Source organism: Pseudonaja textilis, chromosome Z (genome assembly GCF_049901715.1).
Source record: "Pseudonaja textilis isolate UNSWEBS1 chromosome Z, rPseTex1.2, whole genome shotgun sequence".
NCBI classification, from domain to species: domain Eukaryota; kingdom Metazoa; phylum Chordata; class Lepidosauria; order Squamata; family Elapidae; genus Pseudonaja; species Pseudonaja textilis.
Window position 1 is genome coordinate 37,747,250 of NC_142008.1, and position 22,649 is coordinate 37,769,898.

The 22,649-nt window shown below is 35.3% G+C and overlaps 2 protein-coding genes across 14 annotated transcripts in view; one reads left to right on the forward strand and one right to left on the reverse strand.

Annotated features, from left to right (window-relative positions):
* PALS2 (protein associated with LIN7 2, MAGUK p55 family member) overlaps window positions 1–22,649 on the forward strand; it is a 240,270-nt gene that overhangs the window by 133,487 nt on the left and 84,134 nt on the right. The gene's annotated exons all lie outside the window — the stretch shown is intronic.
* OSBPL3 (oxysterol binding protein like 3) overlaps window positions 1–22,649 on the reverse strand; it is a 115,415-nt gene that overhangs the window by 35,319 nt on the left and 57,447 nt on the right. For 9 of the 13 annotated variants that reach the window (XM_087915300.1, XM_026706417.2, XM_087915295.1 and 6 more), the window contains 7 exons: window positions 8,409–8,525; window positions 8,191–8,244; window positions 7,915–8,028; window positions 6,138–6,311; window positions 4,954–5,077; window positions 2,617–2,720; window positions 2,413–2,505 (listed from right to left, as the gene is read on the reverse strand). In XM_087915300.1, the coding sequence (XP_087771426.1) occupies window positions 2,413–2,505; window positions 2,617–2,720; window positions 4,954–5,077; window positions 6,138–6,311; window positions 7,915–8,028; window positions 8,191–8,244; window positions 8,409–8,525 (780 nt within the window). The remainder of the gene's footprint in view (window positions 1–2,412; window positions 2,506–2,616; window positions 2,721–4,953; window positions 5,078–6,137; window positions 6,312–7,914; window positions 8,029–8,190; window positions 8,245–8,408; window positions 8,526–22,649) is intronic. The other 4 variants (XM_087915301.1, XM_087915299.1, XM_026706425.2 and 1 more) reach the window with 1 other exon arrangement.

Below are 22,649 nucleotides of genomic sequence, written 5' to 3' on the forward strand. Positions count from 1 at the left end.
TTATATTACAAACAAATAATTTTAGAAAATATGACTAAAATGATGGATAAAATATTTACTGTAATATAGTGGAATGTTTGTTAATAAATAAATGAATTAAAGTGATTGAGAGAATTAAATGGGAACATTTTTAATTATTAGTAATGATTCATAAAAATATAAGTGAGAAATATGGAAAAAGAATTAACTATGGAAAGTTTGTAAGTATTCCCAAGGAAGTATGATATTTAATTGAAAAGAAATGTTAAAGATGTTAAGATTTTAATGATAGAATTGAATTGGAATGGAATGTGTGCTTTATTTACATATATATATATATATATATATATATATATATAATTTTTTTCTTTTTAAGAATATAGTGTGTATTTTAAGAATGTACCAAGTAGAATTCGATTGGAAGTTATGTATTATATTAAATGCTATAATCTTAAAGGTATACATTGAAGCTTAAATAAGAGTTTGAATGGATAAAATTAAAAGCTGGCAACTACAGGGAAAAATTTGTTTAATAAGAAAAGATAATATGAAATTGAAACAGGACAGACAAAAGTATAAATATAATGATTTGAATTGAGATAGATAAATAAAATAAAGTTGAGAAAATTAAAAGAGGGGAAAAACTATGTAGAAAATATAAAACGGTAATAAGATATGGAATAGAATATAAAAATGAGCATGAAATTGAGTTTTGTGTCTGTATAAAGAAGTGATAACCTGGGACCATGCTATTTTCAAAAAAAGATGTTTTATTTGTATTTTGTTTTTGTGAAAACCCAAATAAAATTTTCAAAAAAAATAAATAAATCTCCAGTGCTGAAGTGCCCATGATTTCTGAAGGCAAGGTGTTTCACTGATTAATTGTCTTTACTGTTAAGAAGATTCTCCTTAATTCCAGGTTATACTGGAAGAAGTTTTTCTTTATTTTTTTAAAAGAAAATATGCATGGAAATTTTAGGATATGTTGAGGAATGGAACAAACACTGTGATGTTAACATCCAAGAAATGTCTGAAAAGAAAGGTGTTAATGTCATAAAATGCTAAAAATGGTAATGATGTATGTTTAGATAGAACTGTATAACTGATGAAATGTTAAAACATTGATGTGATTTGTTTATAGAATGGCTGTACAATTGTGTGTGTGTGTGTGTGTGTGTGTGTGTGTGTGTGTGAAAATTGCATCTGGGTTTTGCTTTTATTGTTCTGGAAAAATCAACGCGAATAAATGCAGCACTTATAGAAAGATTAGTTCATTAAGAGACCACATGAAAATATTTGGCACAATTCTAACTAATGAATAAAAGAGATGATAACGACCAGCATTTGGAAAGTGCAGGATGACTATGCTGGGTAGGGAGGGTTGAGATCAGATTTTTCCCTTTATGAAAGTTAAGTAATTAATATAAATATGAGTAAGAAAAAGTTTGGACAGGATAAGCCAGGACAGGACAAGGACAGAATAGAATGAGTTGGAAGGGTCCTTTGAGATCTTCTAGTCCATCCCAAAAGTAGGAGAGAACCTAAATCATTTTAGATAAATGATTGTCTAGACTCTTCTTACAAGCAAGTTTATTATAAGTGTATTGATCTAGATAAAGTATATAATAAAGTAAATGTCTTGATTTATGTGCATTTATAGAGATTGTGGTGAAAAATTATAGAAAGCAGATGAATTAGTATATTTTATAAAATGTTTAGAAGAGATAGAATAGATGGAGAAAATTTAAAAACAGGCACAAGCTGGTAGAAAATTTTCTACCATGTAATCTGTTAAAAAGATTGATTGAAAGAAATGAAAACAGGTATGCATAACAGCAGGTTTCTGCCTATGTTGTTATATAGAAGTGAGCACTGGCTGTGCCAGGAGAAAAATAAATGCAAGTCAGATATACTGAATAAAAAAAAAGAGATGGTATCCAGTAAATGAGAAATTTTTTATTGAACCAAAAATCATACAAAGCATATTTAATCACATTTAACTACCACTATGTTAATATTTCTGTTCGGGTTTCCTGCCCTATCTCGGAAATTTCCGCCTAAGTTAAGGGATTTGTGCCTTCCTATACATTGTGTACTGTGAAACAATGCACAAATAAATGCACACAGAATGAATGTAACCCTATCTTTCTTCCCTGTTTCCCCTTTGGATTTGATATTCTCCTAAAAGACTGAATTCTTATCAGCAGATTTCTTTATAAGAAAATAACTGTTTATTCTTTCTGAAAAGTGAACTGGCCAAAAAGATAAATAGGCTGACTAAAATAAAAGCCCACTCATTCCATGATGCCTTCACAGGCAGAATGAAATATCTTCCTACTGTAAGAATAGCAACTAAGGTTTAAGTTGTATGGGCAGCAAATGCCATCTATCATAGACTAAAAATGAAGTTGAGGTATAGAAGAGTTAGTTTACCTGCAACATCCCTTTAGCATCTTTACCAAGAGCTCTAGAACGCCATCTTCTGTGTGTTCTTTTTTCTTTTTTGGGACTTTCAAAAAGGAGACCCTTTACAACAGCATGTAAAAAAGAGAAATGTACCACTTATCACCATTCTAGAAAGAAACCTGGCCTTAGCAAGCAGAATGACCCCCATCAGTGGTAATTTCTTCAACTTACTTGCTGAATATTTATGGCGGGTGCCGAATATGTCCTATGGAGAACTTCCATGCTTTGTAAAAGCTGGCTCATCTCTAAGAGATAGTTGTGACAATGAGAGAGGTCTGTTTGAAATAAAAACAATGGCTTTCACTCTTTGGCGAAAAAGAAGAGAGATAAAGGAAAGGGTAAGAAAAAAAAGGTGGACTAAACCATCAAACTTCTTGCTGCATTTAGTTGTTGTATAAGATACTGACAGAATGCAAAAGTCATTACTCAATATTTCAGTACCTGCTGTTATTATTGTACCATTTCTACCATAGAATTAATGATTTAATAGTTAAATTAACTATTTAAAGGGAACTTGGAGTATAGCTTTTTATATTCTAAATTTAAAAATATAAATATTCTATGAACTAGAATACAAAGAGAGTTATTGGACAATAGCACCTGAAATAATGCTTTCCTAAAATGTATGTATTAAAACTATTAAAGAAATTTTTTAAAAAAATTAATGACATCTTTGAACATAATATTTTTTATTTCCTTGGGCATGATGTAACAAGAACAAAAACTTTTCCAATATTTTACCGCTTTAGCAAATATATTTATAATATAAATCTTCAAGGGTGTTCCACAGTTCTCTGTTACTTTTATTGTTAACAGACAGTTCTGGTTCTTAAAACTGTAATAGTACATTAGAATAATTTACTTAGTTGACATGAATGCATTATTGCTTATTTTTAGCACAATGATGCCAATTAATCAATGATGCCAATTATCTTCACTGAACAAATTGTTCTCAAGTTATAACTGTAATTGAGCCTGCAATTGTGGTTGTAAGTCGTGGCAGTCACAAACTGGACCACCTGTCAGGCCCAAGCAACCTAATCCCCAGGTGTAGAATTTAAACTATTTTATTATATCTGACCTATAATAATCTCTCCTGTTTTCTCCTGAGGAAATATAGACAAGATTCATTGGAGCGTGGGAGAGAGGGGCTCAGTTCTGGATCTCTTGTGACTATGCAAGGATTTGAGATTAATTCCCCACTTGAGACTTCCCTCCTGCCTGGCTGGGTGGTTCCCAATGGGATCTGATTCCCCACCCACCCCCGATGGTTAAGTGAACATGGCAGTTGTAAAGCAAATGTGGAAGTTGTAAATGTGGAATTAAATGGTTTCTGGGGGAAAAATGTAAATCACAGTAATAAGGTGGGCCAGTTGTTGAGTACCCAAAGGCAGCCATGTGCATGTGGGAGGACCAGATGTCAAAACTTCTAAAATGGGTTGTAAGTAGCTTTTTCTGGACCTATTGTATTGCAAAGCGATTCTGAGGTGGCATAGCTCTGCTACCCATTTATCAAGCTCTCTAGAAAAAAAGGGAGATGTTAGAAAGAATTGTTACTAAATCCCAATGTAAATGAATAACACAGTTTCACCAAGCTTTTTCTCGATCAGAATTATCAGTAAAAGTATGTTTATTAGCATTCTATTACAAAAATATAATATTTAATGTAATGTATACTATAACTTCCCTAGGAAATAAGTATTGAATAAATCTGATAATTGGGCATAGCTGAACAAAATAAAAAAGATCTACACATAAAACAAAAGGTTTATTTGAATTAAGTTGTAACCCCCCCTAATCCTTCATTTAATACTTCCTAAATAATTAAGGTCCCCTTCCCCATATCACCATTTAATATATAAAGAAGAATATTTCCTAGTCTAGACTCTAATGAGAAAAGAGAGTGCAAGGTATCCTGCACATATGACTCATCAACACCTGGGGAAAAGGTAATAGGATTATTATATATTGTTAGGGACAGAAAAGCTTAATAAAGGATGATCCTGTTCCAATAGTACAGTTTTGTTTCCTAAGAAGTAAGAACATTTTGTTTGAAAAGTGGTAAGGACACTCTTGTATTTTCCCCTCCAAGGAAATAGATTTCACATTATATTTTACAAGTTTGATTTCCTGTGAACCAATTACAGCAGCTCCAAGCAAGGCAGAATAGAACTATTCTACCAAGATAAGGAATGATATTTCATTAATACTTCCAAGAAAGTCCAATTTACACAAAGGACTTTTGTACTCTCATACAGAAAGAACACAAAGAAATATATGTTTCTTCCTAAGGCCTCCTCATCTTGCACAATTGCTCAATTTTTCTTTAGCTAATTACTTAAATTCTTCAAGCAGGTACCAGCAGTATTTATTTCAATATCACATGGAATAAATTTTTGATTTAAAGATTAGAAAGTAGATATTGTAAGATAACAGGAAAATGTCATAAAAACATCTGAGAAAATTTGGAAGAGGTAGAATATTTAAACCATTCTACTTTCTTTTTACCTTTTGAACATCTTTCCATATCTTCAGATGGCTGCAAACAAGTTGGAATTCTTGACTCATTTAAACAAGGGAATGACATAGGATTTCCCGCCTGCACTGAATTTTGCTGTGTCATGCTGCCTCTCTGTTATATGGTGATAAGATTTCATAAACAATAATAAATATGACAATAATCAGTTTTCCAATGGTGGACAGTGTATGACATGATTAAGAGACACTTCAAAATCAACTATCAAGGTCTAAATTCATATTTAAAAAGTTGATTAAAAAAGCTTGCCCAAAATTAAAATTATATATATGACACTCTCTATATTGCATTAATCTGCTGACTGGATGAATGAAGGTTTACACCAAAAAGACAATTGTTCACTAAACATTGCCTTCAAATCTTAGAAGTTATCAAACAAAAAAATGTGCAATATCTTTGCATGCTCAAAATACAAGTGTTTGCTATACACATATATACCAAAGAGCTGAGCAGTTTTCATCTATGTCAGCATGTTAGTTCAGGAGAAGACCTAAGTCCACTAAAGCATTCTGGAGAAGACTGCTTTAGATTGAGACCCAGCATGGAACAGAATCTATTTGGTAGGGGAGGCAGAAGAATGAAATGGGAGGAAAAGAAACAGAGACATCAATACTAAAAGACAGAAACTGAGCCAGTATCTTTGGCCCTTTCCCTAACTCTAAACAGAGGTAATTCAGTACTTCAAAATATATAAATAAACATACCTGTTAAATCAACAATGTAGCCTGCACACCTATGTAATCACAGAACATTCAAGAGGTAAAGAGTTCCTACTACAATGCATCTTAAATGTCAGGTTGTGACCTTATTCCCTCCCTGCCAATTATCAGTTAAAATGGAAGAGTCCAGGCTTGCTTATCTTGACATAGATGACCTTGCAAAAGAATGCTGATTAAAAACAAAATCCTACTTTGTTCAACAGTTTCTATGCTAATTAAAACAGAATTAAAATGACAAAAGGAAATTACATTTTGTCTTTCATCAAATGCTGGGAAATCACAAAAAGCAATAACATTTTGATAATGGTTTCTGCACTACATATTATATATGTTTCCAAATCCTACCATCAACTTTTATTGTATTCCATATAATTATTAAATTAATAAATCAATCCTTAAATGGAGGCCTCTTAATCTACAGTTAAAACAAAGTCTACCTTTTGGTTTGCTGTTGATTCCAAAAGACCTGTTACTGAATCTGCAATAGATGTTGAAGCTGAGAAGAAATGATTGTTGATATCATATGGAAACATGGAAATTTCATTTTGACGATACATTCTATGATGACGCAGTTTTGCTACCCATTCATCAAATACTTCCTGAGATTTTGCCTAATAGAGAATTGAAGAAGATAGAAACAATAATTACTAAATCCTAACATAAATATATAATTCATGTTATGTGGTGGTAGAGTGGTTAGAATGCAATATTGCAGGCTAAGTCTGCTCACTGCCAGGAGTTCGATCCTTCTGAGGTCAGTAAAATGGGGTCCTGATGCTGACTCTGCTTAGAGAGAGCTGTAAACCATTATGAAGTGGTACATAAGTCTAAGGGCTATTGCTTATATGGTCTTATTTCCCCAGTCAAACTAATAAAGCAATAATTTACCTCTAAATTCTATATTTGTTTACAGATTGGGATGCTTCTCCTTGGGAATACAGAAAACAGAAAATTTTACTACAGCAGATGAAACAGATCTGCTTTCTTAATGAAGTTCTTTAATCAATTCTGTTTTTCAACCTAAGGGATAGGAGATAGAGGACACTTGGAAGCATAAATATACAGTATTTGTAAAAGGAAACAAGGCCTGGAACATGTAAACAACTGCACAAAAAGTAGAATATATTTATCAAGTATCAATCATGAAAAATAGGAAGTTGCTCAAAGGTTTGGTCTTTTGCTACCTTTCAGTTACAGAGGTTTTTTTTTTTTTAAAAAACTGAGAGTAGCCAACCAGGTCACCAAAAAAAAGAAAAGAAAAAAAAGGCCATACTCCCTCAGCATTGTATTTCCAGTGCGTTTTTTTTTTCTTGCCAGTGTGTTTTAAAGTTGGATCATACACATGCAGAAATCTGCTGAAGATTTTAATGCAAAATTTAATTTTAAAAAAATCTTCCCAAATATGCCCACTTTGGGGATGGTTGGAATAAGAGTTTGTTTTGTCCATGAAGGTTATCAAATGTAATCTTATGGTTTCATCAAATATCAGTCTGAGAACCATAGGAAAAACAGTTAAAAGTTCAACTAGTCTCCCAATCTATAAATAAAAACAGAAGAGTCACAAAATATAGAACTGAGCATTTAAAACCACACAAGGCCTTTTAAAACCACAGAAAAAGACTACTTTCAGTAGTGGAAGCCTAATTTTTCTTATTTGTGCACATACTGTTGAAAAGCAAAGGGCTTTCTGGTTTATTCTGTCCAACAAAATTAAAAGTAGATTCAATATAGTTCTCATTTGCTAATGCAATACACTACACAAAACGTACATTTTCACTTAAAGCAGTTTAGTAAACAAACAGTGATGTATCTATGTTATTCCAAGTATATTAATTAATTATGCTCACTTGTTTTCTCCCAAACCTGCCTTTCTCAACCATCCTTAATGGGAACAAATTAAATTATTACATGTGGAGAAAAAACTGATCCTGACACAGTTCATTACTATTAAGAACCAATTTTGGTTTTTTTATTTTGTTTTGTTACAATGAAGGCCCTATTTGACTGTAGTGTCTTTTGCAAAATATGAATGTATATGGAAGAAAAAGGCTATTAAAGATTAAATGGTGAACCTGCATTTTAAGCAAACTGCAAAGAAATGTATTATTATATACAGCAGCTTCAAGAGAATTCTGAGCCTGTATATAATAGTATCTAAGAGCCATACAATATTTTTTGTTTCAGAATATATTCCTATTACCTAACTAGGATTACCTTCAAATGATAAATGTGTTCTTCAGTATCCAAATCAATACATTTAGTCGATTTCTTCACAGACATCACTGAAAGGCCAACATCTATACATCCATGCAACTTCCCTTTCTCTATCTGGCAAAATACATTTAAAATTATTTAGTTTGGCTTAGGAGAAAATGACATAAAACACACAATTACCTCTTTCTATTGGAAACAATCACTTATTTCTTTCATCAAACTGAAGTTACCACCATATTATTTTATATGACAACATCTGCATATTGAAGCACTTACATCGGCTGGATTCTTTGCGTATTTCAAAATCCCTTTGTCCAGAAAGAACCATCTCTGCAATAGAAAAGCAGACTTTTTAATCAGACAAGGCAACATACTGCAATAAAATGTATTTTTAAACAGTTGCAATATTCTCCCTGCCAATTTTGTAAAGGACAGCAAGCAAATGTTTTAAATGGCACTGGCAACAAATACCAGGTGTGAAGGCTGATTCTCACCTTATGCCAACCTTTCAGAGGCCATTTCCTTTTTTTCAGCAAGAAGCCTTCCTGCTTCTGGGGTTCCTGGGTGCAATTCATAACTCCACGAAGCCCTTCTATGATTTCCCAGCTGTCCTGTTCAGAAACAAAATCCAAAATACCTGATGTTTTTTTTTTAAGTAAAAGGAGTATATTATATATGTTCGTTGCCTTAAGCTATTTATAAGAATAAAGATGTTATAAAAATAAATAAACTGCTACAATTTTTTAAATCAATTTCAGGGAACCTAAAACGTTTTATTTATTGATTATGTTGATTTTTCAAAGCCATTCATTTGAATGCAAGGTGTCAATTTTAACTGTTTTTTATTTTACTTAAAAAGACCTTAAGTCTTTCTCCATAGTTGAGATGAAATGTTACTCACACATCCTTGAATCACCAGGAAACTTTACTAGCATGACATTTTCTTTTCAAACTTTCCTGCCACCCCCACCTCTCTCCCACAACAATCCTCTGATGTGGCTTGGGCTGAGGCAGAATGAGTGGCTCAATGTCACCCAGCCAGTTTCCAGGCTTAAAGGAGGACTGGAATTCACTGTTTTCTATTTTTTTTCTCCCTTGTTTCAGTTTCAAGTTTTCAATCATCCAACTTTGCTTAAAAAGAATGAAATCTACAACACTGTATACGTTCTTAGGTTGCTCTTGGATGGTATCAGAACACTAATGCTACTCCAGCCAAGGACAGCATGTCTGATCTGAGTACAAATTGATTAAAGCATCATCATGGAGATCCATCAGGGAAAAAAAGATGTTTCTGAGGCCTGATTATTCTGTACAGATAGTCTTTGCTTAACAAGAAGTACTATCTGTAAGGCAGATAAATGAGAGACTGGAATTTTATTTGCTAAGTGATTTGGTGTCTCAAGGACCATTATCTTTCTTAAGCAAGGATTGTGGACCATTAAGTGAGAACTTCCTGTCAGCTTCTCAGAAGTAAAGTCAATGGGGAAGCTGGCAGAAATCTGCAAGTCCCAGGCAGCTCACAAGCAGATTGGTGGGCAGATAAATGACTGCTGCCGGGCATTGAGAGTGTAGAGGTGGCCACCATGGCATAAGTGTAGTCAGAGTTCACTTCTACCAGATGGGGGAGATTAGAATTGACAATTGACTTGCTTGTGAGAGCCCACAGGGAAGGTCAAAAATGGCAATCAATTTACCAGGAGATGCTGCAACTTTTCTCAGTGTAAGCTGGTTGCCAAATACTCATATTATAATCATGTGACCTAAGGTTGCTGGAACTTGGAAGTCTGGTTGCAAGTACCACTCATTAGTGCCATTGTAAGGTTGCAGTTGTTCAATTGGTTCAATTGTTGTTAATGAAGGACTATCTGTAGTTATGTGCAAGCAGGAAATGGCTCTTGATGGGTTGCAAAGCAAATCATTGCAACAGGCAGAAGAGCAAATAAAAATTTAAAAACCCTTTGATATTGTGTAAGAGAGGCAGTCTGGTGCAGTAATTAAGGCAGTGGTTTCCAAACATGGATAATTACCCAAAATTGAGTAAAGGTGGTTTTTCTTTCTCACACAAACCCAGCAGGGAGGTTTGAATAGGGACTTTCTGATAAGCAGTTTTGGATAATGAAGGAAAAAAGTTTGGGAAGCACTCAGTCAAGCATTAGGCTAGAAACTGGGAGAGTATGAGTTCTGTCCTGATTTAAGTACAAAGCCAGTTGGGTGACTTTGGCCCAGTCACTCTCTCCCTCACCCCTAGGAAGAGCAGGCAACAGCAAATCACTTCTGAAATCTTGCAAAAACAACTTCAGGGACTTGCCCAAGCAATTGCCGCGAGTCAACTCTGACTTGAGGGCACCAGACAACAACAACCTCCCTGTGTTAGTCACAAGGGGAGGGGGAAATGACATACAAAGATTTTCCAATAAGTTTTCATCACACAAGAGAAACAAGGGAGGGAAAGGGGGAAAAACTTATTAATGTTTGCTTTTTTCTCCCTATATTATTTATTCTGAAAAAAAAATAAGAAATAGATAGTACAAATAAGAAATCAATTATCAGTTTCCTCATGACCATTTTATTGTCCAAATCCAGGTTTCTTTTTTATTCATTATAAGAGAAGAACATTTAATTAACATTACTCATAACACTGAAAGAAAACTATAATGAGTAATGCAGTCCATCAAGGAAATCAAACACTTTTTCCTATAAGAGGCATGTAAAATACTTATTATTCCTATAAGCAGCCGCTTCAATCATCATGGGGATGAGAGTTTATTATCTTTGAACACCATAATGCAGATATGCAAAGGATTGGACATTAAGAAGAACCTCGTCATAACTGTGAGTTGATAAGGATGCCTGATGAACCAATAAAAAAGACTTTGTATGGATGCTTTGTGGAGTTGCTTTGTCTGCTTTATACCCATCCAGAGAGTAATAAGCAGAACAGTAGAAAGATAAATCTTGATTCCTGGAAGAAGTAGAATGAAGCAAAAGTAATTTGAATTATGTGATAAAGACAAAGATATTTTGAAGTCAGAAGTAAATGTTCATGCTATTCCTTTGTACCTCTACCTCAAACCTGATTGTGGATACAGGAAGGGGCAAATCTCCCCTCCCCTGTCTTCATCAAGAGAAGCTTCTCTGTCTCAGGTTACATCTCTGCTAACTTAAAAGGAACTAATTGTGCAAACAAAGGGAGGCACCAGGTATTCTTCACCTATCCCTGTCTTCCTCCAGTTACAAACCCTTTCCAAACGCAACAAGAAAGTTTCAGAAATCTTGCTGGTATTTCTAAAAAGGAAAGCTAAATTTTCTCTGCTCATTCAAACTGAAAAGCGTAGCATTTCTTAAGCTCTATGCTGCTTCGCCTTGTTCGCTTCATAATGCAAGAAGCAATCATCGCCAAACTCCCAAAAGAAATATTAGAACAATGGATTATTTTGTCTGATGCCTTTCTGGCCACAAACCGCAAAAGAGAACCACCATTTGCCCTTCTCCAAGAATTTGTTCTCCGGCACACAGAGTCCTGCAACAGCTTTAGAAACCTTCACCTCAGATGCAGATTTTACCCAACAGAGACTACAACCAAAACTCTGCACTTCTCCAGAGTCTACTGCACATCTCTACAGATCATCGACAACACATAACACAGGGGTCACGACCTTCTCCATAAAGACTTCGGGAGAGGACTTATCAGAAGCAACCCAACTTGAGTCTCCTACAACAAAGAGAGTTGAATTTTGTGCTTTACACAACACTCGACACTTGCTGAACAGTTGTTGAGTGTTTGCAACGAAATCCCTGGAACAAAGGAAAGATTTGTTATGGGAGTTCAGATTCTGCTACAAGTGTTGCAAATCTTCTAAACATGTGCCCAAAGACTACACAGCAAAGGTGCAATACCATCTATACAACAGCAACGAGCATCCAACTGTTCTGCATCCAGACTCTGAACCACCACAGCAGACAACTCCTAACCCTCCTTTGAACAAGGAACTTCAGTGTGATGTGACAGCACACTATGTGCCTCAGCGCACCGCGAAAGTACAATCAGAGATAGTGGTGAGTGTCAATTGCATGACGGTGTGTAATAACACACCAGCCCCTTGCTCGTGTCGTCAGATCTGCTTAGCCAAAGTCTACCCCGGTGGATGCCCAGAAGAAGCAGTGAAGTTGTATGTAATACTGAATCCTCAGAACAATGCCTCACTAGCCAGGTCTGCATTTTTCGACCTCTTTGATGTTCAGAAGGAAGAACTGTACTTCACGATATCAATGTGCACACCAAGATGCACAGCAGGGAGGGAAGCCACAGGACTCTATGAGTCATTAGATGGAAGTTCCCATTTCCTACTGCCGCCCATGTTGGAATGGAATGGGATACCAGATGACTGCAGCCACATTGCAACACCAGAGGTAGCTAGCAACATACCCCACCTGAAGCATATGGCTCACTGATTTCCCGCCCTAGATCCTGAAGCCAAGATTTTGCTCTGGGGAATCTCAGGAATTGTCTGTGTCGACTGGACGCAGGCCCAACCCAGGCAGATGCCTTTGCACCATCCATTCTGACAGCCTTCTGATGCCTTTTAGCATCATTGAAAACAAGAATGCCGGTCCATCTTAAAAGGCCACCGGCAACCAGTAGACTTTCACTAAGAAACCCTAAATGGCTGCCAGCGACCACCAGACTTTCACAAATATGCTCTACAAGGGCAGATGTCTTTGCAACATCCAGTTCAACTGCTTGTCAACACCCCTTTGAACCGTTGGAAGAGTACCTGTGCACCCTAAATGGCTGCCAGAGGCAACCAGCAGACTTTCACCAAGAAGCTCTACACCAGACTGGTCACCGACCTGGTGCTGCTTTGGAGAAAGGCTGAACTTGAAGATCGAACCTCAAGCTTTGCATGCTTTGCTTTGTTTGATGCTTTACTATTTACTGTTATATAGCTAACTGTTTATTTTAGTTATATAGTTATCTGCTATTCAGTTAGTATTACTCTTTACTGTTTATCTTAGTTATACAGTTACTTTAGTTAGTGGAATTTACAATTCCAGGCGGGGAGTGTGCTGTCCAGACAGTTTAGAGTTAATGGGATTTGGGATAGTTAGTTAGGAATTGAGAGCTGTCCCTTTAAAGGAATGCATCCTGGGAAATGTAGCCCATGTCTTGTAGTCACATCTGTAATCCTGATTGGTCACTAAATTGACCCTTGTTGGGTTGTGGGAGGCTCCCTCACTCTTGCCTGGATCCTTTACCATGCAGCCGCTTCAATCATCATGGGGATGAGAGTTTATTATCTTTCTACACTATAATGCAGATATGCAAAGGACTGGACATTAAAAAGAACCTCGTCATAACTGTGAGTTGATAAGGATGCCTGATGAACCAATAAAAAAGACTTTGTATGGATGCTTTGTGGAGTTGCTCTGTCTGCTTTATACCCATCCAGAGAGTAATAAGCAGAACAAGTACTGAAAAAGTGACTTATGACCATTTTCACACTTATGAGCGTTGCAGCACCCCCCTTATCATGGGATCAAAATTCAGACACTTGGCAATTGGCTCATATTTATGATGGTGGCAGTGTCCCAGTATCATGTGATCATCTTCTCACAAGCAAAGTCAATGGGGAAGTCAGATTCACTTAACAATCATGTTACTAACTTATCAACTGTAGTAGTGATTCACAAAACTATATCAAGAAAGGTGTAAACTGGGGCAAAATTCATTTAACAACTGCCTCACTTATCAATAGAAATTTTGGGCTCAATTGGGGTTATAATTCGAGGAGTATCTGTATTGGATTTTATAGCACTGCCATCACACATGATGGAAGGGTCGAAAGTGCTTGTTACAGTTCCAGCAGTTCTTAGAAAATGAATGATATACTTTAGGAACCAAGACTGGAATAATAGTGGTAAAACAAATTATACCATTTGTCTGTGTATAATATTCAAAGTAAATTTGTCATTCTTCTATTGACATTTCTATTGTTGCATCTTCCTATTCTGTACCCATTTAATCATACAATTTAATTTATTTGGATTCTTTGAATTTAATCCTTGGCTTTTTATTGGAACATATGCAATTTATTACTTATCTATACCAAATATTTAATGCAGGTATCTTTGTTAATGATCATTTATTCAATGACTGTTTAAAGTTACAATAGCACAGAATGCATGGTACTTATGCTCAATTGTTATGACCATTCCAGCAGTCCCACCTTAACACAATGAAAATTCAGGTGCTTGGCAATCTGCTTGCATTTACAACCACAGAACATACTTTAGCTTCACCCTACTCACTGTTTCTTCTATCTCCGCTCTTTTGGCCATCCTCCATTTTGCCTTCTCTGTCTCCAGCTGGCTTTTGCCATTTTCTTCCTTCTGTTGCTGATGAGAAGTGCCTGTTGGTCCATTGTAAGGCTGTGTATAGCTTGAGGAACAACCTGTGCATAGCTAGAAGCTGCCTCACAAAAGGCCAAACTGGACACATCTTGTCAGCAGAAGGACGAAGGTATCAAAAGTCAGCAGAGGGTGGAAGTGCAGTGCAGGATAATAGGGGATTTAGGCTGCAGCGCTGGGGCTTTGTATCACAGGGTATGGATAGCTGGATGCATCATGAGATTAATGAGACACTCAGTGATTGGGGCTCCACCAGCAGCATCAGGGCTAAAATATCACAGTAGCAACTCTGGTCTCTACTTTAGCTCTAGCATTCCCAGCATCAAGGAGTGCTGCTGTACACAGCAGCCTAAAGGCCAGAGATGGGGGAGGTAGTCGGGGGGAGGGACTTGAAGAGGAGGCAGTCTCTTACTTTGGAAGAACCAAGGATTAAGGCTTGGAGGAGGAACCAAGCCAGGAATGGCTTGAATCAGGGTGGGTGCTTACCTAACAACCAGGTGGGGTTAAGTTAACAATGGCAACAGGGATTGTCAAAACTGCCATTGCTAAGCAGGTTGGTCAGGTGATATCTTGTTTACTGACATTACTTTGCAGTGCAGTTGTGAGCCCCAATTGTGGCTGTTAAGCGAGAACTACTATATTTTATTGTCAATAAATATAAATTTGAAAAAGAAAGTTGAATCTTGATAGAATGTTCATTTTGACAGCCACAATTTTCCCAAACCAAGGCAGTTTTATTTTTTTTTCCCCAGCAGGAACTGTATCCTAATGTATTTATATATCTTGAAAAGCAATTACATTTAAATCTTTGTTACTTTTTGTAAAAATGAATCCTGAATATTTGACCTTATTAGAAATGTTAAAATCTGTTGTTTGATAGGCAACAGCTTTTCCTTTTCTGCTGAATTCCATGTCGACAAGTTTCATTAAATAACCTGACCCAAAACTATAATTACGTACATTTTATCCACAATGTTAAAGGGTGCTGGACTGAATAAATGTATTTACAATATGAGTGAATAGCAAATAAGTAAAGAAAATCAATCACTTGCTGAATTAGGCAGCTATTAAAATCAATCAAACAAATAATTTAATAAATTCAGTGTGTCTTTTTCGTGGCTAATTTAAATCCTGAAATTTTATTTCTTTTCATACTGTCTTATTCATTTCAATATAGCCTACTGCTCCAAAATAAAAGTACTTTCTACAATTTTGGCTTTTTGTTCTTTAGAAATATATCTATGCAAAAAAATTACAGCAACGTTTTCTTCAGAACTGCAAACATGAAAGGCCATTCCAAATTGTCAAAGGCATCAGCATCAAGAAAAATAGCGCATAATTTTTATTCTTCTTATCATTATTCCTTATATATCTTTTCCAATATAAGTTCCCTTTAATCAGGATACATTATATCAATTTGAAAACTATTTAGTGTAGTTTTACATATTAAAGAAGAGACAGATCTATATGCCTCAGGATTAATTCAATTATTTTTTTCTTTATTAAAAAAATAAATAAAAGAAAAGCTACTTTTCATTTGGAGGAAATTCTTCACATATCTGGATCTCACTCATTACTTGGATTAAAGTTTATCAGAACATTTTAAGGAAGTTTTGTAGTAAATCCACTAGTGCTATCAGGTTCTGGAGCTTTATTAAGCTTCAAATTTAACTAAGTTTTATCTTATGTTGTAGATCAATTAAAAACCTCTTTTTGTTGCTATGTAAATGTATAAATTAAATTTGTAAATCTGTAATGTACTTTTTCATTTAAATGTTTTTGTTGAGTATAAGACAGCTGGCATAGACATTTCTGTCAAAAGAGGAGAATTCTGGTGAAATTCTAATGAGTGGAATGGTTTTTCATTTAATTACTAACTAGGTGGCAATGTATGTGAATATTCTGTTTTTCATTGTACCACTATCTCACTAATAGTCACTTGTCTCCCTGATTTCCATGCTTTCATTAAATCTAAAACATTGCAAGGGGTTTTCATAAAGCCTGCATATCCTGCCGAGGATTATTTCTTGGATATTTTTTTCCTCTCTTGCAAAGAACATTCAGTCAGTTGCGCTGGTCACATATACTACAGGACATGATTAAGAATTTTGAAAGACTGTACGTGTCAGGAAGAACATCTGGTCAATAAATGCTCAGCTCTACCCAGTCACCCCAATATTATCCTGAATAGGAATAACAGGTTTATAAGACTGGAGTCTGTGCCCGGTTCCAATAGTTTTTATTGTGTGTGTACACTAGAGTGCTTCAAAATTCTTATGTCAATTTTATCATGTCTTCATTATGGCAATATTTACATTTATAACCCAATTGCCATTGGAAAAATTGCCTGAATACCATACCATTTTACTTTTGATTACATAACTCAGAAATCATTTATTTTTAATAAAAATGGACCATTATACTACAGAAGCTTATTTAAAATTCATAAAGGATTTCTGTCAATTTTAAGGTTCATATTATACAGTTTTATTGGAAAATCAGACTATATCTCTTTTAGGGAATGTGCCATTGCAAATCAGGGAATTGAGGAATGCATGTTTAGAAGGAAAGCCAGGGGGACAGAGCAGTTGCAGATATATTTTTTAGAGAAACTAGTATATTTCTCAAGAACTATTTCAAAAGATTCAAGAACAAGGCGATTCCAAAATCAGGTTAGCAAGTCTTGCCACTTTTGACAATTAATAATCATAAGTAATTATTGGAATAAAAAAATAGAATGTATTCTAATCAAAAACACTTTCTTGGATAATTTTATCTCTTTCTGTATTTATAGTCTACAAAAATCTGACAATAGCATATGTATATTTCAATGTCCACTCCTTTCAATAAAACACTAGAAGCATATATACATGTGTATTTTTAGTGTTTTATTGAAAGGAGCACTAACACTACAGTTAACATATGCACAGTATATGTGATATGTATACAGTATTTTTATTGTATTAAATATTTTAAAATTTTCATATCTACCTATCTCAAAAAGCTGAAAGAGTGGAACGTGAGTCTGAAAAATAAATGACTGGTCATTATTTACATAGAGATTAAAATTTAGGTTCCTTTGATTACTAAACATGAAAGAAATCAGGATAAAAACAGACTGCAATTTCAGCTTTTATGAATGCTGAAGTTTTACATTTCTCTATTTCTTATGAAGGAGTCTTCAAATTAAATCTAAAAATACTTGATTCAAATGGGACTCAGGTGGCACATTATCAACAGTCCTCAGCAAAATGTATCATGTGTATCACAGAAAATTAAGAGTACCAAATCATCATATGGGCAAGATAGGAAAGATTTTTTTAAAAAGAGAAAAAAATAACAGACAGCTGAATCTGTTCATTCCTCCCAAAATATGTTGCAAACTAAATTATTTGGGTTCTTTTGTAACAAGAGACCCATGCCATCCACATAAATCCTTTTGAAATTAATACAGATCACAATCACTTACCAAGCATCTATTACCATAATACCTCCACAAGGCATATACCCCTGGAGAACATAGAAGAGCTCTCACTCTCTTGAGATGGACACTGGGGCCCTTCATACTTACATAACTGTCTACAAAAATAACCTTGTGTTCCTGCTTCAGACCTATGAACCTGGACTCCATACTGGCAAGCATGACAATTGTCAATCAAGTACAGCTGTAACAGCCATTTTAAAGCGAGATCTTGCTGTTTTCATTGTTCCATTGGCTTCCAGGAAATCTAAGGCTGAAAATTAGTAATTCACTAGTACAATCTCTGGGAAGCATTATTTTGTTTTATCATCCTATGAGGGAAGTGTGTCCTGAAAGTTTGGGACCTAAGGAAATACCTCTTCTAGTATATGCCTGCCCAAAAGATCTTCAAGAGGACCCTTTCGAGCATCTGAAATACATTATGTGGAAATGAAGGAAAGAACTTTCATGTCATAGCATCCTGGCTCTACAACTTTTTTTGAAACCGGATTTTACCAATATTGCTCACCCTTCAGTACTATGTGAAGCTTCAACTTTAATCTTGTACTACAAACTTTACTTCCACATCCTAACTCCTATCAACCTTTAGATGCTTTTCTGTTACTGATACTGTTTGCTACTGTATGTTTAAACTAATTCAGTATTAATTCAGTTTTATATATTGTAACTCATCATGAAATCCTCTGAATGGTAGCTGGATATAAATACTTTAAATAAGAAAACACTAGAAATACAACAAAACTATAAGAAAGATGGGATATGAACAAAGAAAAAAATGGTACAAAATATAACAAAATCTTTTCCCCCTGGGTTTATTTGGCATTCAGAAAATCTGGACTTTCTTCTTGGGGATAATCATACTGTACTAGCCCATTTTTGGATTCAATAATATCTTTGTAAGCTTCTCAATAAATCGTATCTGAAGACTACAGGAAAATATTCTCAGTTGGGATTTAAACAACTGATTTTCTAATCATATGATACTTTAGCAGACATAATTCTTTTACTTGTTTTGTTGCTTAGATATGTTTCTTTTTCCATTACAAGATGGTTAAAAATATTCCATATTGAAGGATTTAAATCAGCTACAAACAGGTTTATCTGAATATGACCAGGGGTGAGCTTCAAAAATATCAGCAACCCGTTCTCTGCCCAGTTGCTGACTGGGCATGGCCATGGTGGGCATGCCCTAGTCAGCCACCTGCACCATGGCATGGGGGCCCTTTTCACCCTCCCCAGGCTCCAGACGCTTTCCTTGAGGGCAAAAACAGCCTTCCCTGGAGGCTGGAAACGGCCCCGTTTCTGGCCTTCTGGAACACCAGTTTTTCACCCTCCTCAAGCCTCCGCGTGGGTCCTGTACTTGCCTGGTATTCAAAATGGGCCACGTGGGAACTCCTGGGAAAAGTGGGTGAGGAGGGGCTAGCCAGGGGTGGGATTTGCACGTTCGCTGAACTCCACAGAATCTTATCTAGAGGATTGCCCAAACCCGTGCGAACCCACAGTAGCCCACCCCTGAATAGACAGAAGTTTGTCCCTTCTTTTTATGCATCTTCTGAATTGGACATTAGACAAGCCTGACCTGATCATGGTCTGATTTATCCAGACTAGGATATCTGCAAGGAATATTAGGCAGATGGAATTGTTAATGTTTCCAAGGGTCCTGTTAGAATAACTTCTATTCTAAGCTGTAGTGTACATTCCCCCTCCCTACTCCAAAAGGAGATAGGAGATATGGTGCCTAAACCATCAGAAAACCAGAAATCTCTATCCAAATTGACTGTAATATGAACATAAAACATTGCTTTATGACTTTTTATTAATCATTCTAATATGGTACTGGTATTAAATCATTGTTTGAATCAGTAAAGCCATGTGCCCTCTCAAGAGAAATCATTCAAGCAGTGAAAATGAATCAACAATCTGAAACATATTTCTAAACTATAATATATGGACTAAGATTAAAGCATGAAACCTATGATTATCTAAGCAGTAGTTGAATATATTAAAAAGAACACAATTATTCTAAATTACAGTTTGTTGGTAGGATAAAAATTCTTTATTTGGAAGGAATTTTCTATTAAGATTAGCTAATATGTTATGTTGAAAACTGCTCCATAGAATTATCTTAACCCAGAATGAAGCTAATAACATTCCTGCTGTTACTAGAATAGTCTGCATGGTAACTTGGTCTTTTCAGCTGTCTATATATTCAAAATGTATTCATATACAGAGTATTGGTAAAGTTCCTTTAAAAAATATCCAGATGATTATTCAGAATATTTTTCTAGTCTAATGATAATTAGAGACATGGGTAATTAAAAGCAAAATGCACAGAGCTCAAGCTGTGGATTTTGATAAAGACAAGAGAAATGATCTTCCAAAGAAAGCATTTTTCCCAAAATAATTACCTGTGAAATGAGACGATATTCTAACTCAGAGATAATTGATAGTTACTGCAGTTGCTAGAAAGCATGGATACTTTTTTAAAAATAAATGATGAAGAGTTACTTGCGTGGTGAATTTAATCCCTAAACGGATCTTCTTTTTCTTCCCTTTCCTTCTCTCTTCAATCCCTTTTTTCCTCCTCCTCTTCATCCAATTTGATTTCTTTTGTTTTGCATTTCCCATCTTACCCTGTTTCTACCAAAAGAGGTGTGTGTGTGTGTGTGTGTGTGTGTGTGTGTGTTTCCATGGCTTCTGTGTGTGTTGTATGTATGAGTTACATGCATATGTTAAATGCAAATTGAAATCAATAACTTGTATTAGTTGTTATAAGTAATTACTTTGAATTAATTGTGTTCCTGTTTGCATGTATATCTCACCCCATATGAGAAGAGTACTTTCTCATACTTCATTTCATTATTTTTATGGTTTTCTTCTTTCTATTACTATAGAAAACCATAAAAATAATGAAATGAAGTATTCCACAGATTATCAAAAGCAATAGCTAAAAAGTATCTAAATAGTATATCAAAATTGTATGACATCTTTTTATTTAACATATGCAGGAAAATGCTGAAGTAGAAGGAATTGAAATTAAAATAAACTGCAATGATATTATTTGATGGATAGAAAAAAAGGAGGAATCTTTTCTAAGTGAAAGATAAACTAAGAGTTCAGAAGCTGAAGCAGTTCTTTGTTTAAGAACTGTAATTAGAACTGGCACCTCCATTCAGATATATTACTTTGATTTTATTCTTCTTCCTAGTTGAATCATTGATTTTTTTGTTTGTTGCGGTGATGTTTGCCTTTATTCCAATGCTATTTCTCTTAAAGATCCAAAATCTTCCAGTAACTATGACAATGTTGCAGAATTGGCTTTACCTTGTTTAATATACTATTGAACTGTATATATTGCTAGGCAAATATAAAGGTAAGTCATATAAATTCCAGATAGGCCCAGAGAGGGGAATAATCATAGACATTCTCATTCCAAATATATATAGATTTTAAAGACTTTGATTTGGTCCCTTCATTCACTAGGAATAAGAACATCTTTTCTGTCCCCAGTAATCTACATTTTTTGAAGATAAGATAAAACATTTACGAGCCCATCTGCCACTGTGGAATTTTTATAGATTCAGTGTTTACCTGATGAATAACAATGTTATTTCTCTTTCATTTTGTTTGCTACTACTTACTATATGAGCTTAGAAGCTACTTTCCTATTCATTATTCTCAGGGGTGGGGAAGGATGGTAGGATCAGTATCTCGAATCTATCCAAAGCTTTAAAATTGTTTTCTTTTCTTTTTCTTTTTGGTATAACATTAACACAGTGGGAGTGAGTAACTTTTTATGTGAGATAGATCATGGATGGAAGGATGATAAATGGAAGGATAGATGGATGGATGGATAGATGGATACGCACATATGTTTGGCTATAGGTTGAAAAAAAAAATCTGTTTTCTACCTAGGTCATCCTCTTTCTACAGGCAAAAGCCTCCCCTAATCTTCAAACAAAGTTATAGAAAAAGCATTTCATCTTATGGAGACTAAAGATGGCAAATTTATGTCTGCTGGGGAAGCCAGCCAACTCCAGTAAACAAACATAAAATGGAATCCTCTCAAGATAAGGGGATTTTTTTATCACAATACTGCACCGATGCCAGATTCCTCATAAAAATTCCACACATCAAAGATCACATACTCCACAGAAACACTCTTCCTCTACAAACTTCACACATCTAAAGGGTAGGAACACCTCAGCTTACATATCCATTACTTGCCACTCAAAATCCATTATTACTATAAACAATATCACTTTCAGTGTTTTAACTTTGTAGCCTACATTTCAATCGCTGTATTGCATTTATGCTATCAAAATAAACTTTACTTCGAGCAATTGTCCTGCATTCTTAATTAAGTAACCAAGTTTGGAACTGGACCAAGAACATTCTTCTAACATGCCATTTAAATCCTTCTTCCTTATACATTTGCTATTTAGCATGCCTATTTTATTACAAGATAACTTTTAAACTAGGAAACTGATCTTGAGAAATATTTTTTCTATAAGGAAGTATGACACTTAAAGTCAGTGGTGGGATGGAATAATTTAATAACTGGTTCTCTGGCTGGATAAATGTAGCCGGTTGGTCACATGACTGGGTGGGTGATGTCACTGATCACACACATCCCTGCCTCCCAGCCACTCACCTCAAAGCCAGAAGTAGGATTCAGCTGGTTGGGGATAATACCCCCACTGGCTGGCTCCACCTCCACAGGTTTTTTTGGCCATTTTTATCCTTTTTTAAAAGCCGTCCTCAGGACAAAAAATGGACAAAAACCAGACCATTTGGGGGGTTCTTTTCAGGCCATTTTTGGCCCGAGCAAAAATGGTCTGAAAAT